At 38.8% G+C, this 19,382-nt stretch overlaps 2 protein-coding genes across 4 annotated transcripts; both read right to left on the bottom strand.

The window, feature by feature from the left end:
- Positions 1-118: 118 nt before the first annotated feature.
- On the bottom strand, positions 119-1,312 carry LOC129927703 (uncharacterized). The gene is made up of 2 exons (XM_056038022.1): positions 1,308-1,312; positions 119-746 (listed from the first exon to the last, which is right to left on the bottom strand). Exons 1-2 carry the CDS (start codon positions 1,310-1,312, stop codon positions 119-121), a joined length of 633 nt encoding a protein of 210 aa, XP_055893997.1.
- Positions 1,313-3,844: 2,532 nt separating this feature from the next.
- Positions 3,845-17,965, bottom strand: LOC129927592 (C-type lectin 37Db-like). 3 transcript variants are annotated; one of them, XM_056037162.1, is made up of 4 exons: positions 17,879-17,955; positions 17,694-17,783; positions 8,194-8,303; positions 3,845-4,329 (listed from the first exon to the last, which is right to left on the bottom strand). In XM_056037162.1, the coding sequence occupies exons 3-4, from the start codon at positions 8,252-8,254 to the stop codon at positions 3,863-3,865; spliced, it is 528 nt and encodes a 175-aa protein (XP_055893137.1). In that variant the 5' UTR covers positions 8,255-8,303; positions 17,694-17,783; positions 17,879-17,955; the 3' UTR covers positions 3,845-3,862. The 3 variants fall into 3 exon arrangements, with proteins under 3 accessions (XP_055893137.1, XP_055893136.1, XP_055893138.1); XM_056037161.1 differs by lacking the exon at positions 17,694-17,783 and having other exon boundaries at positions 17,879-17,965; XM_056037163.1 differs by lacking the exons at positions 17,694-17,783; positions 17,879-17,955 and adding an exon at positions 9,520-9,563.
- Between the last annotated feature and the right edge of the window lie 1,417 nt (positions 17,966-19,382).

Below are 19,382 nucleotides of genomic sequence, written 5' to 3'. Positions count from 1 at the left end.
AACAAGTCTTGCCTGGTGCCCCAACGGTCCAACAGACTAAGGGATAGGTAAAAAAGGTTAAAAAAAAAACTAAAAATGACAAACAATAATTGTGAAACTGTGCTCTTTATTCGATTGTTCAGTTACCAGATCTTGATCTAAACATTAGCTTGGCAGACTGAGGTGATGTATAGTTTAACTTGGCAGACTGAGGTGATGTATAGTTTAACTGGGCAGACTGAGGTTTTGTATAGTTTAACTGGGCAGACTGAGGTTTAGTATAGTTTAACTGGGCAGACTGAGGTTTAGTATAGTTTAACTGGGCAGACTGAGGTGGTGTATAGTTTAACTGGGCAGACTGAGGTTTTGTATAGTTTAACTGGGCAGACTGAGGTGGTGTATAGTTTAACTGGGCAGACTGAGGTGATGTATAGTTTAACTGGGCAGACTGAGGTGATGTATAGTTTAACTGGGCAGACTGAGGTGGTGTATAGTTTAACTGGGCAGACTGAGGTGGTGTATAGTTTAACTGGGCAGACTGAGGTGATGTATAGTTTAACTGGGCAGACTGAGGTGATGTATAGTTTAACTGGGCAGACTGAGGTGGTGTATAGTTTAACTGGGCAGACTGAGGTGGTGTATAGTTTAACTGGGCAGACTGAGGTGATGTATAGTTTAACTGGGCAGACTGAGGTGATGTATAGTTTAACTGGGCAGACTGAGGTGGTGTATAGTTTAACTGGGCAGACTGAGGTGGTGTATAGTAACTGGGCAGACTGAGGTGGTTTATAGTTTAACTGGGCAGACTGAGGTGGTTTATAGTTTAACTAGTAAACTTTTCTGAAGATGTTTAACTTTATCTCTAAACTGGATGGCTGCATGGTCGTGCGGTTTGCGCGCTGGACTGTCGTTCGGAGTTCAGAAAAGCAACGAAGGTAGAGAGATCACCTCTATTTTGTTAATTTGTTAATCAATTGAGAAATTATAATCTTGTTAGTCTTGTTCGTTACTTCCTTGAATCCTGAGCATGGGCGTTGCCAAGCACTATTTCCGGTATTGAAAGTCAACATAATGCATTATTTGTATTATTCTTACTAACTTAGCTCCTCCCGTACCGTGCGGCGCATTGGGCGGAAAGCTGTTTCCACAAAAAATCTATCACTGGCAATGTCTGAATCCTCTTCCCACCTGCTCTGAGGACCTCCATGAAAGTGTGGCGTGAAGTTATACTAGGATGTCCCTGTTTGCGCTTTCCTCGTAATGGCCTCCATGTCATCGCAACTTTTTGTATGCGTAATTCATTTTGTCGGAGAAGATGTCCCATAAACCTCATTTTTACTCTATGACACAACCTTACTAAACTTCAAAAAAGCCATCTGGAGGAGGGGGGTTTAAACTAAAAAAAAAAATATGGCTTGGCTAAGAATGTTTGTGTATAATTTACTTTATTTTTATATGGAAGAGGTATATTTTAGCTGCAACCCCCGCTGAAAGGGGGTTTAAACTTAAAACCCCCTTTGGAATCGTTCATATCATTTTGAGTGCGTGATTTGCTTTTTTATATTGAAGAGGTATTTTTTAGCTTCAAAACCCGCTGAAAGGGGGTTTAAACTCAAAACCCTTTTGTCCACTCTCATATAATTTTGAGTGTGTTCTTTGCTTTTCATTTGTATTGAAGAGGAGGGAGGTATCGTCAATTTAAAAGGGGGTTTTAAAATCTAAATCATCCTTAGCTTGGAATTTGAGGATTGTCGTTTGCATTTTTCTTTGTTTCATAGAAACTTTAAACCCCCTTGGCTGCGCTGGGGCAAGTGATGTTTTGTATTAAAATCTCATCTAAAATAAACAAATTCAAAGAAAAAAAATCAGTCACTTAATTCCAACTCCCCCCCCCCAGAGGGGTTTCATTTTGGGGTGGGGGGAGTTGAACCCCAACCCCTCCCCCCCCCCCGGCTACGCCCATGATCCTGAGATTGTAATCTTTCTTATACTTTGGTTTTTAGTTCAGCTATGAAAAAGAAAAAAAAAGGGCCTTTTTGTTTAGAAAATAGGATAACATTATATGATAATAACACACACCACTACATTGTGTTAACTTTCACGTCTTTTTTGTGTTTCTCGAGCTGATTTAGTCATCATGCACACATTAAAACATAATTGCTTTGACTGGTTTTGTTATTTACAATCTCTATATGAAGACCTAGATAGATGCTCTTTTTTATTAACAGGCTATCGCCACCTCTTTTCAAAACAGCTGTGGGGTCCAAATAAACGCAAAACAATCGAATTCGTCGCGTCGCTTGTTTTGCATGAATGTAGAACTGTCTGCTGGAAGCATGGTCGAGAGGCCAAGTGCGCTTGAACGTGGCTTGTCTTGGCTACTTAGAAGGGGGCTAGACGTTCGACACCCGACTCGGGCAGAGTTGTTTTTACTGAGCGCCTAAAGGCAGCACGGAAAAACCAACTCCTAGATATTATATATATATATTATATTATATATCCTATATATATTCCCTCCCCCCCCCCCCCCAGGGTTGAAGTGACCGGGGATGAAATGAGCGGGAATGAAGTGACCAAGGATAAAATGACCAGGGGATACAATTACTCGGGATGAATGTACCTGGGATGAAGTGACTGGGAATAAAGTGACCGGGGATGAAGTAACCGGGGATGAAGTAATCGAGGATGAAGTGACAAATGAGATTGGACATGTAAAAGTTATAATAATAATAATAATAAGCTGCCCATGTCACTGGGTTTAACGGTAAGGGTTGTTTTTTTTTTAGTTAGACATGCTATAAAAATGTCAAAACAACTTTTAAAATTAACAATTTTAATTTTCTAATTTTGAATACTTGTTAGATCTATATCTGTGTTGGTGTTGGTCATGGAGGAAACTGGGGTGGGGAAAATCTTCTGGGTGGGAGGAGCTTCAAAAATGGATGTAACGATTTTTGAATTTGCACATGTATTAAACGCCATTCATACTGTTTATCGGCACTACAGTTGACAATATCGTTATGATAGTAATGTGTTGGTGAACACAGATATTTTGTTTTCAAATTTGAATTTTGTTTTTCTCTCGCTCTAACACAATTTGTTGTTCATTGTATTTTGTTACTTCTGACACCAAATTGTTGTTACTGGTCAGTGACTTGTAGCACCAGACTGCTGGTAGACAACTAAACCGCTGTAGGCGTATTATATCTGAACTAACAAAACTTGAAATAACTTTTGTGTAAAAAAAATTACTATTATAATTTAGACAAAATCCCCTTAATATGAGATAAAATAAATGTATAAAACTTAAGTAATAATAGTTTTAAACAAAATCTAACTCACTCTAATAACAGAGAGGCGCGGTAGCTGAGCGGTAAAGCGCTTGACTTTCGAACCGGGGACCTGGGTTCGAATCCTGGTGAAGACTGGGATTTTTAATTTCGGGATCTTCGGGCGCCTCTGAGTCCACCCAGTTCTAATGGGTACCTGACATTAGTTAGGGAAAAGTAAAGGCGGTTGGTCGTTGTGCTGGCCACATGACACCCTTGTAGGCCACAGAAACAGATGACCTTTACATCATCTGCCCTTTTAGTCTGGAGTCGTCAGCCCTAACTAAAACTAATGACGTCAAGGCCACCTATGTAGCATCATTCACAACCAATCGCTAAGGTCCCCTCACCGTCATCGTGGAAACACACACACACATGCACACACACACGCTATAACAGTACTCTGACTATAATACCCTACCTAGCATTTTAGCCGAGCTTTTCTGACTCAACCAGAAAGATGGGGAAACACAGAAATGTATCAAACTTTTACATTAAAAAACTCGAAAAAGAAAAAAAAGAAACACAGATTATCTTAGATATTATGATTTTGTTTAAGGTACAGCTTTCATTTTTTGTCGCTTTTCTTCATTTAGATCACGCTCGCAGAGAACATTGTGAAAGACAGACGCTCTGCTGCATGGGGTATCATTCATCCTGCCTTGTTTATTACCGTTCAGCTCTAGACAATCTTCTACTCCGCCTGAATTATTGGGCTCTCCCTTGGCCCAATCGAAAACAGTTATGGGTGCCCCAGTTCGTTGACTTAAAAATACGCCGTCTTTCCCGGCATCAGTGCCAGCGATGAAGATTTTGCGCACTTTAGTAAAAATCGCGTACTGTTCAATAAACTTAAGCTCTTCCGCGGTATCGATCTCTGCTGGGTAGCCTCCTAGATTCTGCGAGCACCAGGTGCTGGCCTGGGCGTAACTGACAAATTTAGCCTTAGAGATGTAATAGAGTCTATTGCTGACACCTAATGGGGGATACATCTGAGTGAGGTCCGGAACCTGTGCAACACCTGTGACGAACAAATTGGAATCGTTAAATGCATGAATTCTGTTTTGAACTTAAAGACAAAAACATCTAATAACATTTTAATAGTAACATTCAAATCTGCTTAAAAAATTTTTATTTTTCCTTTTATAAAACGATATTTTATTTTGTATGTATATATGTATGTATGTATGTATATATGTATGTATGTAAAAACTATGTATGTATGTATGTATGTATGTATGTATGTATGTATGTATGTATGTATGTATGTATGTATGTATGTATGTATGTGTGTGTGTGTATGTATGTATGTATGTATGTATGTATGTATGTATGTATGTATGTATGTATGTATATATGTATGTATGTATGTATGTATGTATGTATGTATGTATGTATGTATGTATGTATGTATGTATGTATGTATGTATGTATGTATGTATGTATGTATGTATGTATGTATGTATGTTTGTATATGTATGTATGTATGTATGTGTGTATGTATGTATGTATGTGTTTATGTATGTATGTATGTATGTATGTATGTATGTATGTATGTATGTATGCATGTATATTCGTCCCGAATAAAATCACAACTTGACACAAATATTCCTAAGATCGTGGCGGAGACCGTAGAGTATGTTAAATGTCACTCTCACACTCGGAGGGGCTTCAAAATAAAAATGTAACTTTTTCTCTCTTAAAGAACGCAAATGTTTAACAAATCATGTAAACCCGTTTTCACAGTATTTGATATTTCGATATAAATATATCGACTGAACGGGTAAACCCGTTTTTACACTCTACTTATATTTTTGATGCAAAACAAAAAAAAACAAAAAAAAAAAACTGTTTACCAAGGATGGAAATGACTATGGGATGGGTTGCCTAGGGGTTGAATTGACTGGGGAAGAAAGGACTAAGGATGAAGTGACCAAGGATAAAATGACCAGGGATGAAGTGACCGTGGATGAAGTGACCGGGGATGAAGTAACCTGGGTTGAAGTGACCCGGGATAAATTGCCCTATGAAGAAATAACCAGGGTTGAAGTGACCGGGAATGAAGTGATCGGGGATGAAGTGACCGGAGATGAAATGACTGGGGATGAAATGAGCGGGAATGAAGTGACCAAGGATAAAATGACCAGGGGATAAAATTACTAGGGATGAATGTACCTGGGATGAAGTGACTGGGAATAAAGTGACCAGGGGATGAAATGACCGGGGATAACGTAACCGGGGATGAAGTGACCGGGATGAAGTAACCGGGGATGAAGTAACCGGGGATAAAAGAACCGGGTATGATGTAATCGAGGATGAAGTGACAGGCATAGTTTACACTATATGCGATAGGACCAAAGCGCTCTGAGCATGCTATAAGCATGAAAGTAGCGCTATATAAAAGCTATAATAATAATAATATATGCGAAGCATAATATTTCATCTTTTTATCTTGTCTGATAAATCAGGTAAGTATTTCTCTCTCTCTCTCTCTCTCTCTCTCAATATATTGTATATGGCGTAGTGATCAAGTCATTGCGCTGGTCCTATTGCATCCTCATTAACCGTCCGTCATAGAAACATGTGCGTTGCCACAATCCACGACTATACCATCGTTGATTTTGACCTCATTAAATTAAATTAATGTTTAATTTTATAAACTTGACTTTGTGTTATATAAAAAGAGCATGCATTTCCCTTTAATTCTATACCAAATACAACATTTTCTGATAACAAACAAGAAAGCTATTGAAGCCCAATCATAACAGGGGTAGTGAAGCTGAGTTAAGCTATTAGAAGGCATTAGGCAAAGTGAATTAGGTGACTCCAAATAAAAAGAGTTATAAAAGGGACCAAAACAGTCAAATGACGCAAGAAGTCAAAGCTTCCTATATTTAAAGCAACAAATCAAATGAGTTCATATAGCGTAAATTCCGTAGCACCCCATATATATCACCTTGAATCATAGTAGAGACTTTGAGCTAGGCTAGTAGAAGAATTATATGCTAAAGATTTGATCCAATTTTTGCACAATATTTTCAGTAAAAAAAAAATTTTTCGTCCTGTGTTAGGCCCCCATCCATCGGCTGCATAATTTTCCTACGCCTAGTGCGCATGCTCATTGTCTGGATTACTCTAGATCAGGGGTTCTCAACCTGTGGGTCGCGACCTCCTTGGGGGTCGATCGACGATTTGCCAGGGGTCGCCAAAGACCATCGAAAAAAATGGATTGTTATTGTCTATGCATCTATTGCTGTATGTGTGTGTGGAGGAGGGGGGGGTCGCGGCGGAGTGGTGGATTGTAAAAAGGGGTCGCCGAGCATAAGAGGTTGAGAACCGCTGCAGTTATGTCCGACAGGAAGATTGGAACATCTATGTGCAGGAATACTTAATTCACAAAACAATAATACACTCAATCAAATAGTTAATGTTGTATTTAGTAAACTACTGATTATATGTAGGTTAAGTAGGCTTTATTGTATATATACTTTAAATATAGATAGATAGATAGATAGATAGATAGATAGATAGATAGATAGATAGATAGATTGATAGATAGATAGATAGATAGATAGATAGATAGATTTGATGGATAGATAGATAGATAGATAGATAGATAGATAGATAGATAGATAGATAGATAGATAGATGGATAGATAGATGGATAGATAGATAGATAGATGGATAGATAGATGGATAGATAGATAGATAGATAGATAGTAGGATAGATAGATAGATAGATTGATAGATAGATAGATAGATAGATAGATTTGATGGATAGATAGATAGATAGATAGATAGATAGATAGATAGATAGATAGATAGATAGATAGATAGATAGAAACATACATACATACATACATACATACATACATACATACATACATACATACATACATACATACACAGATGCATAGAATGATAACATAGATACAAAGATAGATTTATATTTAGAAACACAGATACATAGATAGATATTTGGATAGATATACATATATATATAGATAGATAGATACATACATACATAGATACATAGAAAGATTACATAGATAGATTTATATTTAGATAGATTGATAAATTTATAGATATGAGAAGAAAATGCTCTCAATGGTATACAAACAAATTTCTCTGCTACATAATTGGTAAAGAAGTAACAGTTTATAATGATCTAATGATCACAAACCTCTTCAAGAAACCTCTTTTGTCATCACCAATGAGAATACAGAAGATGCTAATAAGACTACAGTGGTATGACCTGAAAGTCTGTTACAGAAAAGGCAAGGAAATGTTTATCTCCGATACACTTTCTCGTGCACATCTACCAAATACTGATACACAGACATGTGAATTTACAGATGATTCAGTGCATATGATCTCTGTAAGTGATTCGATATTGGGCCGCATGTGGCCCGCGGACCGTAATTTGCCCACCCCTGTTCTATATGTATCTTTATCTATCTATCGATCTATACACTAAGACACCAGATCTCAAGGTGGTGAAGAAACACTTTGACTCCGAGAAACAGTCTCAGAAACACTAATATAACAAGAGGAAACAGTTTACAATTATTACATAGATTGTTATATATGTCTAGAGTATTACTACGTAACTCTTTTTTAAGCTGTAGGGGTAGTCGCCCTTAATCTAGAAAATCTTTTCTGTCTTAGAAAAGTAATGCTCTTAAGTTTTAGATTTAAATATAAGTCAAATTAGGCAAATGTTCCCATACCGTTTTTATTTCATATTCTGCCATGAAAATGAAAGTGCAGAGTTAAAACGGGTTTACCCGTTTAAAGCGACATATTGATATAAAATATAAAATACTGTGAAAACGGGTTATATATATATAATATATATATAGGACACAGGTAGGTAGATATTTACCTATGGCCCAAATGACATTTATTGCACTAAGCAATAGGAACACAAACGGTGAGACAGACATATTTGATCCTGCCAGACGTCAATAAACAACAATGCCTCTGAACTGTTCTCTAAAAACATACAAATTCATTTTTACATTAAAAACAATATCATTAATATGAAACAAAAGTATACAAAATGTTTTGTAAAATGTTTTACATGTTTCGGATGTTCCTTCAGATTTGAAGACAGTTTACTTCCTAGTCCAAACCTCCCGCAGGACGACGGGGGGATGAACCCTCGACCGTCGATAAATCCGAACGACAGTCCAGCGCGCAAACCGCACGACCAGGCAGCCATCCTAAATCCATAAATATATTCTTATTAAACCAGTATTTAGAAAAGAAATGCAATTGTTTTGTTTTGCATGTTACATGTGCTCGTTCATTGTTAAAGTTAATTACATTCTAGGCATTCCTAGCCAAAACCTCCCGAAGGGCGACAGGGGAAGGCAGGGTTGGAACCCGAAACCATCGAACAACAGTTTAGAGAGCATACCACACTACCAGGCAGCTCATATTATATATGTCAGTGATGCGCAAACTACGGCCCGCGGGCCAGATTTGGCCCGCGACGTGGTTCCATCCGGCCCGCCGAAATGCCGGCACAAAGTGTAGAAAATCCGCTTAACCCCGGTTAAGAAAAGGTTGAAAAATATCTCTTTACCTACGTCAGGGCCCTCAAATTTATGAGATTGGACTCTTAATGTAGAATTTATTTAAAAAAAAAAAACAAAAAAAAAATTACTTTTTTGTCAGAACATGATAATAAGCTAATATATTTAAGTTGTCAATAAAGTCTGGCTGTTTTTTCTTTTAAAAAGAAACGCAATTATAAAACAAATTTGACGTCATTTGAATAAAAAGATTGTTAAACAACGTCTAGATATTGGAAGATTAATGTTAATATATACCAAAAAGAGACAAGAATATGACTCGTTCGTAAAGCTAGCTACACTGTCGCTCATATGTTTAGTAGAGAAATGAAGCATGAGAAAAAAAAGCAAAAATATACCATTAATGAATGTAAGTGCTAGATCCGCGGGTTTCTAATCAAATAGTTTCAGGTCAATTTCATTTCGTTTTTGTACCTTTCCTTTATGTGGCCCGCGACACCAGTGTTGGAAATTAAAATGGCCCGCAGGTCGATTTACGTTGGGCATCACTGATATATGTTATATTATTATAATTGTTTTCAATACACTATTTTAAAATAAACTACGAGAAAATAACTTAGTAAGGAATAGCGAAATAGCGTTGCAACGTGTCTGTAAAGTCTAAAACTTACGTAACACAGTTGCTTCTAGCTGAAATCTTGTCAGCAGCTGTCAATTCTGACAAATTATTTCGGTATAAATAAGCCTCGTTTTAAAAAAAAAAACTGAATGCAAATGACTATATAATTAATGATAAGCGTAGCCAGGAATTTTTTTTTCGGGGTGTCGGGGTTGTGTGTGTGTGTTTTTTTTTGGGGGGGTTGGGGATTTTTTTGTTTCCTCCCCCACATTTTGTACCGTGAGCTCCCCCAGCTGGGTTCAGGGCGATGCCCCGCCGACAGGCTCTCTTTCTGCCCAAGACTTGCTGATCTCCGTCTCGACAGGTCTGGGAAACCAAAAATTCTCGACCTGTATGGCGACATTTATGCACCACGCAAGATAGCAGGGTTTCTGTCCAGGGCTTTTTAAAGAGAGGATTTGAACCTGTCAAGCCCTCACTCAAATGGAGTTTAATGATGATGTTGATAATGATTTCTGGTATTTAAAACAGTGCGTTATCCTGCTATTAAAAAATTTTAGTTCAAAAACCTTATCTGCTATACTTAATTACTCAGGACTTAGATCCAACCGCGCCTTTCTAGGCATTAGGTGGCAAGCTGTCTCCATAAAAATCTGTCACTGGCAATAATTGAAGCCTCTTTCCACCTGGTGTCGACTGCTTTGAGGTCATCTATGAAAGTTTGACGACAGATAATAGGCCTACTAGGGTGCCCCTGTTTGCGTTTTCCTCGTAATGGCCTCCGTGTCATCGCAACTCTTGGTATGCGTAATTTTTTTTGTAGGAAAACAGATCCCATAAACTTCACGCAACGCTCTGTCACAACCTCACTCAGTGGTCGACTCCCAGTTCGGCATAGGAATTCTTTGCTGGCCATTTTTCGCATTGTCCGTTTTTCTTCCAGAGCTGATGCCCATGTTCTTTCGCTGTCCATAGCTTTCTAGGTCACTGTCTCTCTCCAACTGGTGCGGTCTAGAGCTATGTCTTCCCAATGGTCAGTATTGATGTTCACTGATTTGAGGTCTCGTTTTATTACATCTATGAAACGGAGGTGGGGGCGACCAGTTTTTCTTGAGTTAGTCGCGAGTTGTCCGTAGAGGATGACTTTCGGGATGCGTTTGTCCTCCATCCGGCGAACATGTCCAAGCCAGCGCAGACGGCGTTGTTTGAGGGCTGTAAAGATGCTGGGACTACCTGTTCGTGCAAGGATCTCAGTATTTCACACTTTTTCTTTCCATGTGACATTCAAGATCCTACGAAGACAACGCAAATGGAATGAGTTCAGTTTTCTCTCTTGATTTGCGTAGGTGGTCCATGATTCACTGCCATACAGTAGTGTACTCATAACGCATGCCTTGTAGACTTCCATTTTGGTCACTGTAGTGAGCTTCTGGTTTTCCCAAACTCTTGACCTGAGTCTAGCGAAGGTCGAGGCAGCCTTCCCTATGCGTTTTTTTTTATCTCCTCTTCTAGAGACAGGTCATCCTGAATTGTGGATCCCAGATAGCAGAATTCATCTACGGCATCCAGCTTATAATCGTCTATGACAGGGGTGGGCAAATTACGCCCGCGGGCCACATGCGGCCCGCCGGACTGTTTTATGCGGCCCGCGGACACCTACAGAAACCAGGTGTGCCCCCAGATTATACATATAAAAAATACAAATATTTAAAAAATAAATAAAGTGTAAATAGTTAAACACCTAAAATTAAGTACAACTGTTCATTTGTGGTGACATTGTCAGATGTAAACAGACGGTAACAAAATTTAAAAAACAAAATATCGTAAAATTAGTTTCAGAAATCGTAACTCCATAGCACAGTATAAATGTGAATTAAAAGATATTATACACAGCTAGCTAGCGTATTTTTTTAAAGTTGTAAGTACATTATATATATAATATATATGGCACATTCCTCGTCCCATATGCTAGTACAAATTTGTACAAATACTCCTTCTTCCCTAGTGCTATTAGAGCATGGAATGGGTTGCCTGAGCTAGCCAGGAAAACCAGTGACTTGGCAGAATTTAACTCATTGGTTAATATGCATGACTGAATGCATGACGCGTAGGACGTAATCATCTTCTTTTTTGAAGTAACGTCTGTATTATATAAGATAAGATATATATATATATATATAATGCGCCCCCCCCCCTGTCCCAAAATTTTTTGTAATGCGGCCCTCGATAGGAAAAGGCTGCCCACCCCTGGTCTATGAGGATGGTGGGTGGTGCTGTAGCAGGTGAAAACGAAATCTCGTAGGTGGACCCTGAAGGCCCGTTGTTTGCTAAGCATTTTAGGTCAAAGATGTTCTTGATATTTTTTTAGCACGACAAACGTGAGGGGACATGCCTCCCCATTTATAGGGGCAGATGCGTGCAAGAAGCACCAGCAGTAACCAAAATCCGTGAAGTAGAAAATAGTATGTTTTTAAAAGTATTTCAACACTGTAGTAAAGCTAATTAATAACATACCTCCCCTCCCTCCCCGGCCCTCTTTTTTTACGCTATAAGAACTTAGGCACTGTACTGGAAATACGTACAGCCGACAAAAACACATAAGAACAAGAGAATCAAAATAATCTCTCCTCCCATTCTTTTCTCTCTCTCTGTTTCTCATTCTCTGTCTCTCTCTCTTTTTTTCTGTCTCTTTTTTTCTCTCTCCCCCTCTGTCTCTCTCTGCGTCTCTCAACTTTCTTTCACTCTCTATCTTTTTTTTTCTCTCTATCATTCTCTGCCGCTGTCTTTTGTCTCACTCTGTCTCTCTCTCTGTGTCTCTCAACTTTCTTTCACTCTCTATCTTTTTTTCTCTATCATTCTCTGCCGCTCTCTTATCTCTCACTCTCTCTCTCTCTCTCTGTGTCTCTCAACTTTCTTTCACTCTCTATCTTTTTTTCTCTATCATTCTCTGCCGCTCTCTTATCTCTCACTCTCTCTCTCTCTCTCTGTGTCTCTCAACTTTCTTTCACTCTCTATCTTTTTTTCTCTATCATTCTCTGCCGCTCTCTTATCTCTCTCTCTCTCTCTCTGTCTCTGTGTCTCTCAACTTTCTTTCACTCTCTATCTTTTTTTCTCTATCATTCTCTGCCGCTCTCTTATCTCTCTCTCTCTCTCTGTGTCTCTCAACTTTCTTTCACTCTCTATCTTTTTTTCTCTATCATTCTCTGCCGCTCTCTTATCTCTCTCTCTCTCTGTCTCTGTGTCTCTCAACTTTCTTTCACTCTCTCTTTTTCTCTATCATTCTCTGCCGCTCTCTTATCTCTCTCTCTGTCTCTCTCTGTGTCTCTCAACTTTCTTTCACTCTCTCTTTTTCTCTCTATCATTCTCTGCCGCTCTCTTATCTCTCTCTCTCTGTCTCTCTTGTGAAAAAAGAAAAGTCCGACAATAATGTTTTCTCATTTCTTCTAATAAAAACTCGAAACCGCGAAGTCGCGTAAACTGAACTGCGAAGAGCCATGGGACTCGCTGAAGTTTCCTTTAGCCCTTGTTGTTTTTACAAAACTTATATCAAGTCATTCTGTCTGTCTGTCTGTCTGGTACAATTTCTTGTACACGTTATTTCTTTTTATATTATTCCATTTTTTTTTCTTTATACCGATTAGCCCGGGCATGCTACCCTGCCTCATTGTGGCGCCCGGGTGGAAACGATCGTAAGAGGAAACGATTAGGCTAAAGGGTAGCAAAACAAGACTCCCTGGGGGGTGCCTAAGGGGGTGCGAGAGAATCCTCATTGCACTGCGCGGAGTTATAAAAAAGCTCCCACAACATTGTCACAATCCAGGCGCTGTTCCTCAAGGGGCCGTTACATAAATGGCGTGTCCCGCACGGTTAGCCTGGTATAGAAAAGGAAAATGGCGGGGGGTCTTAGTGTATGCGGTCTCTTGCCGCGAGTCTGACCCACCCGTCAGACAGAACAGTGTACACTGTTCTCATTCAGGCCGGCGAGAGGACGCTCTTGTTCACGTTTGCTGGCCTAGAGTTCCAAGAGCCGAGGGCTTAACTCTACCTGACAGTGTCAAGAAGAAGAAGAAGAAGAAGAAGAAATACCAATTAGATTTGGCTCGACTCGGGTTGACTTCAGCGAAATTTTAAATTGCAATCTTCACCGGATATGAAACCCGACTTTCCCTTATCGTAGACCAAGCAAGACATTTATATTTTAAATCTAAATTGTTATTTCTTTTTAATTTTTTGTGAAATCTAAACGCGACAGTTGGACAGTCGCGCATAATGAGCTACAGACGAAACAAAGAAACGAAATAATCTAAATCCCAATCTAAAGCTGATATGTAGATTCACTTATATCGGGGGATCTTAATATCAAGTTGAAACGTTTATCTTTTAAGCAATTACAATAATTTTTGCATTAATTTTGGAATCAATTACACCTGGCATAGACTTTTACATGTACGATGAAACATTCACCCAGCCATGGTTTCTGCTCTTATACAGAACAAGAAAGCAGCTGTTTTCTTGCATAATTTAATTTTCCTAATTCCCAATTACCTCCCCTTCCAGATGTTTTTAGGCTAAATATAGCTGCAAGTTTATGGATATGATTGATGTGAATCTTTTATAGTCCAGTGATGCCCAACCTAAATCGAACTGCGGGCCATTTTAATTTCCGACACTCGTGTCGCGGGCCATATGACCGAAAAGGTGCAAAAACGAAATGAAATTGACCTGAAACAATTTTTTAGAAACGTGTGTATCTAGTACTTACAATAATTAATGGGATATTTGAAGTTGATCTTTGTTTTCACGTCTCTACTTAAAATATGAATATCATTGTAGATACCTTTACCACCGACTCATTTTTTGTCTCTTTTTGGTGAATATTTACATCGATCCTCCAATCTCTAGGCGTAGGTTAATAATATTTATTCACAGCTCAAGGCAAGAATGGCGTCATATTTGCTTTATAATGCCGTGTATATGTTGTTGTTGTTTTTTAAAGAAAAAAAAACAGCTCCATTTTCTTTAAAATCAAATATCTTGGATTTTTATCATGTATCCCCCAAAAAGTAAAGATCCATTCGATTTCCCTAGTAGATCCTAAATTCAGAGTCTACTTGTAGTTTCCTCGGCTTTCCCATTTCATAAACGTTCACAAATTAATATCAGAGAAAAAAATGAGGGCCCAAAAGTAGGTAAAGATAAATTTTTCAATCTTTTTTTTTTTTTTTTGGAGGGAGGGAATTTCTACACTGTCACTTTGTGTCCATGGTTCGGCGGGCCGGATGGAACCCCGTCGCGGGCCGGATCTGGCCCACGGGCCGTACTTTGGGCATCACTGTTTTATGCCTATTATAATGTCGTCTTTATTGTTGTTTTAGCTCTCCGTGTGGATAGTAAGTCTGTCTTGATGCTTTCTCATCTTGCTCAATTTCCTTCCATATGTCTGCAGCAGGGGCGAACGGCAAAATAGGCATCCGGGCCATTGATCGGTAGGCCTGTACGCAAAATGTGCCGGCGGATCAACAGAATGGGCTCCTTTAAATGACAATAAGTGGCTCTAAATGAGATTGAGATTCTTTAACCTTTCATGAAAATTACTGTAGAGACTTACTCTGTTATAGTAAACATATTGTCTCGTAATAATGGAATCCCCTAAATCTATATCCATGCAAATGGTCATATTAACCATTCTCTATATCAGCGGTTCTCAACCTTTTAAGCTCGGCGACCCCCTTTTTACAATCCCCACTCTGCGGCGACCCCCCATCCACACAGCGATAGAAGAATAGACAAAAACAATCTATATTTTTGAGTGTCTTAGGCGACCCCTGGCCAGTCGTCAATCGACCCCCAAGGGGTTCGCGATCCACAGGTTGAGAACCCCTGCTCTATATGAACTAAGCGATTTTGACAAACGACAACCGTTCTATATTTTGTTTAGTCCTGGTAGAAGTTTCATTAGTGTGAGAATCTATAGCAGGGGTTCTCAACCTGTGGGTCCCCTTTGGGGGTCGATTGACGATTTGCCAGGGGTTGCCTAAGACCATCGAAAAAATGAATTGTTTTTGTTCATTGTTCTATTGCTGTGTGTGTATACGGAAAGGGGGGGGGGGGTCGCGGCAGAGTGGCGGGTTGTAAAAAGGGGTCGCCGATCCTAAAAGGTTGAGAACCGCTGATCTATAACGAGACGCTGTAACGATGTTCCGATTTTAATGGGGATATTATTGTATACAGTAATCTTTAAATCCACTGGTACAAAGAAAATGAACAAAAAAAAAATAGAGTGTCTAGTCCAATGTGCAAATTATTAACCAACACTCTGTACAGCAGTGCTGAACAAGTGAAGAAAACAGCACAGTATTTTTTCTGGGCACAATCTGCAAAAAAAGCTTACAGCTCAGCAGCAAAAAGATGGCTAGAAGAATAAGAAGGTACAGCCTATTCAAAAACTTTGACGAATCTCATAATGATAACTTTAACGAACATAGATTAACGCCATGTGCGCTACAGAGCAAGCCACGTTAGATAATGTTGAAACAATTGCTCTTATCCACAAAGATGCAGAACCTTTAAATTCCTCCTGAACATAGAAACCTTTTGACGATTGACTCAAATCAACACTCAAGAACAGGAGTGACCTTAGCCGTTGCGCTTAAGGAGTAGTATATCTAAATAACTGTTTCTTTACTATTGATCCCGTGAAGTTGGAGATTCCTATAATGTGATTAAGTTTGTTTTCTATCTGCATTGTATTGTTGTATAGCAGTGACGAGGAGATCAGTGGTACCACTATGATGTGTTATTAAAACGAACAGAGGCAAGCTTAGTTGCTAAATGTCAAACTCACTATGGTCAAAGGGCCGCATAAAAACTTGCAATGACCTGAAGGGCCGCAGCCAAAAATCATTAGGAAAACATTGTAGGCCTACTAGACTAAAACAACACGAGCTTTCAATAAACACAATGATTTTATTCGTCTCTATTTATGCTCTTTACTCCAGCCACTTGTTCTCTATACTCTTGACTTCCTTTTACACACAGTCCTGACACACTGCTGTTCACTCAACCATGTACACTCAAGGTCCACTGGTCATTTCATTACACAGGCACACACACACTGCACTACCAGCCACGCAAAACACATACACTTACTATCACAAACAAAAATGTAAACATAGAGTTGAAGCTAGGTGCTGAAACAAATGATACATACATATATTAAACATAAATGAATGACAGCACCAGATCGGAACATTCCGATGGTCTAGAGGCTAGTTTCGCTTGGTGCGTTATCGCTAGGCGGTGGTGTCGAATCCAGTGTCACAGGTTCGAGCCTCGGTCGGCGCATGCCCTTATTCTCGTAGCATTTTAATTCACTACTTTCTCTCTTAAAAAAACTTGGTCCCTGGTGCTGTCATTCATTTATGTTTAATATATGTATGTATCACAAACATAGCCTACTAGTTTTATGTAAATTAGAAACAATACAATAGAATATAATAATTAATGGTATGCCTGTCCCTTAGTTATTATTATTAGTTTGTTTATTAGAAATTACTATGATTACGCATTATTTTCGTTGTCCTGATGCTTGACATCTTTTCTGGGATACAAGTTTACTAATGTCAGGTTAAAGTTTGATAGGCCACTGACACTTTCCACACTGATGATAAAATTTTGATCAGATAATCTCGAACGGTGATGTGTTTTTGTAGCATTCATTATGGAAAAGAACCGCTCACAGAGAAAATGGCAAGCATTCTGTCTGCAAATGTCCGAAATTCAACGTACCGTTCAGATAAATAACTTAACAATTTTGGCACAGCCACTTCTATATGCTTCAATTTCAACTAAGAATCTGACTGCAACTATATCGGCTCTAGTTGCACATTTTCAGCAGGATTTTCATGAGTAATTGAAGATGGAGATACAAACAAATAAACTACTTGTTTGTATGAAACAAAGTCACGAAAAAGGTCATTGAAAGTATCTACTAACGATTCCAGGTGTAGGACATTGTCAGGGTTGTGTTAAGGCCTTAGCTCGTTTGCCCGGGCCCCTGACATTCAACAGGCACCTTCGTGCTTACAATAAATAATTGACTCACTGTTAACAATGTAACTGTTTAATGACATGAATATAATTAATAATGACAACTGATCGAGTAATGACATTGAATCTAAAATATTCGAATATTGTGGTTATAGCAATTAAACAATAGTTCTGCACCTTGCTATCCCACAACGCCACGCGTTCAACACTGTCACACTGCCGATAACAAACTCCAATGTAAATCTTGATAATCCCATAACTAACTCCCTGTAGAAACAAACAGTAAAGACAAACTAACAAAAGGTCTAGTATACTATGGCATCGAAACAACTGCGAAATGCAGTCATGCCTTAGATACTCACCCTAAACAGGGGAACACAGAAGAATCTCAACAAACGTTACACCAGCATAACAAAACCACTCCATAAGCCTGCAAGCAGCGAGGCAACAAAGAAAGTGCGTTCAAAAAATGTGCACTTAATAAACATTGGTGCTAATGCCATAATCTACGCACCGACAGACATATTTACCAAATGTTGCAGCCGTATTTAATCTTTTTAGTTCCTATCACGTTGAGAAGTGAACAAGGTTTTCTCTGGATATTTTGAACGTGAAGGATTGGCCATTGTATATTCAATAAAAAAAAAATGGTTAGATATCTGGCCGGAAAAAAAAATGCCTTCAGACTGACCACAAGGCTATATAATACCTTTGGAGCACTAAGTTTAATATTGCACGCATTACAAGATAAGCAATGATGTTACAGGTAGATGGTAGAATCCCGAAAGATATCTTATATGCTGAGCTTGTGGAAGGAGTCAGACCCAAGGGCCGCCCAAGACTATCATATAGAGATGTCTGCAAGCGAGACATGAGAGCCACAGGCATCAACAAAAATATGTGGGAAAACATAGCCAAGAACCGGAGTGCATGGAGACAGACTGTGCGTGCTAACACAACCCTCGCTGAGAACAAAAGAATTGAGGCGGCCTTAATCAAGAGGGAAAAAAGGAAAGCTGCCCTGTCCGCTGTCAAGATTGGTTAATTTTTAGTGTTGTCGAAGCGTGGTCAAGAGGCCAAGTACGCTTGAACTTGGCTTGGCTTGGTTACCTAGAAGGGGGCTAGAAGTTCGACACCCGACTTGGGCAGACTTGTGTTTAATGAGCGCCTAAAGGCAGCACGGAAAACCAACCCCCCCCCCCCCCACTGGTCCACAAATGAGATTAGACCAGAGAGCGCTCTGAGCATGCCATGAAAGTAGCGCCATATAAAAGCTATAATAATACTTTACTTGGTTAACTGTTTGTAATTAATTATTTTGTTTAGTATCTTGAACAAGTGAAAGACATCGTACTTGATAGATGTGGTGGTATAAGTTGAATTAGTTCCCTTATGGTCTCTTAAGCCGAGAGTGAAAATGTTTTTATGAATTAAAAAAAAAAAGATTACGCAAACAATAACAATGATACCCAATTTCCCCTCCCCCTTTCACATCTGGTCCAGTAAAGAGATAGGATCATAGCGCATTAAGAAAGCTGAAGGCTTAATTAACAAAACAATTAGTAAAAATATTTCTAATCAAACATGCTCATATAATTAATTACATGACTGATCCAAAGTAATTGATACAATTACATTTGCTCTAAGCTTTGATTTTAAGTATTTTCTATGGGTTTTTTTTTTGTTTAATTTATAAATTCATATCTCATACCTAATCAATCATAATCTTATCTTCTTATCTTATCAATTACAGACGTTACTTCAAAAGGGAAAAGTACGTCCTACGTCTCATACCTAATCAATCATAATCTTATCTTCTTATCTTATCAATTACAGGCGTTACTTCAAAAGAGAAAAGTACATCCT

The sequence above is a fragment of the Biomphalaria glabrata genome, chromosome 8, assembly GCF_947242115.1.
Source record: "Biomphalaria glabrata chromosome 8, xgBioGlab47.1, whole genome shotgun sequence".
Lineage (NCBI taxonomy): Eukaryota > Metazoa > Mollusca > Gastropoda > Planorbidae > Biomphalaria > Biomphalaria glabrata.
Note: the sequence above shows the minus strand (reverse complement) of the source record. Positions and strands in the feature narration are given on the sequence as shown.

Coding starts and splice junctions, on each gene's coding strand:
- LOC129927592 (XM_056037161.1), bottom strand. CDS start 8,254: ATGTCTGTCTCACCGTTTGTGTTCCTATTGCTTAGTGCAATAAATGTC. Junction 4,330..8,193: donor AAATGTCATTTGGGCCATAG/GTAAATATCTAC, acceptor TGTTCGTCACAG/GTGTTGCACAGGTTCCGGAC.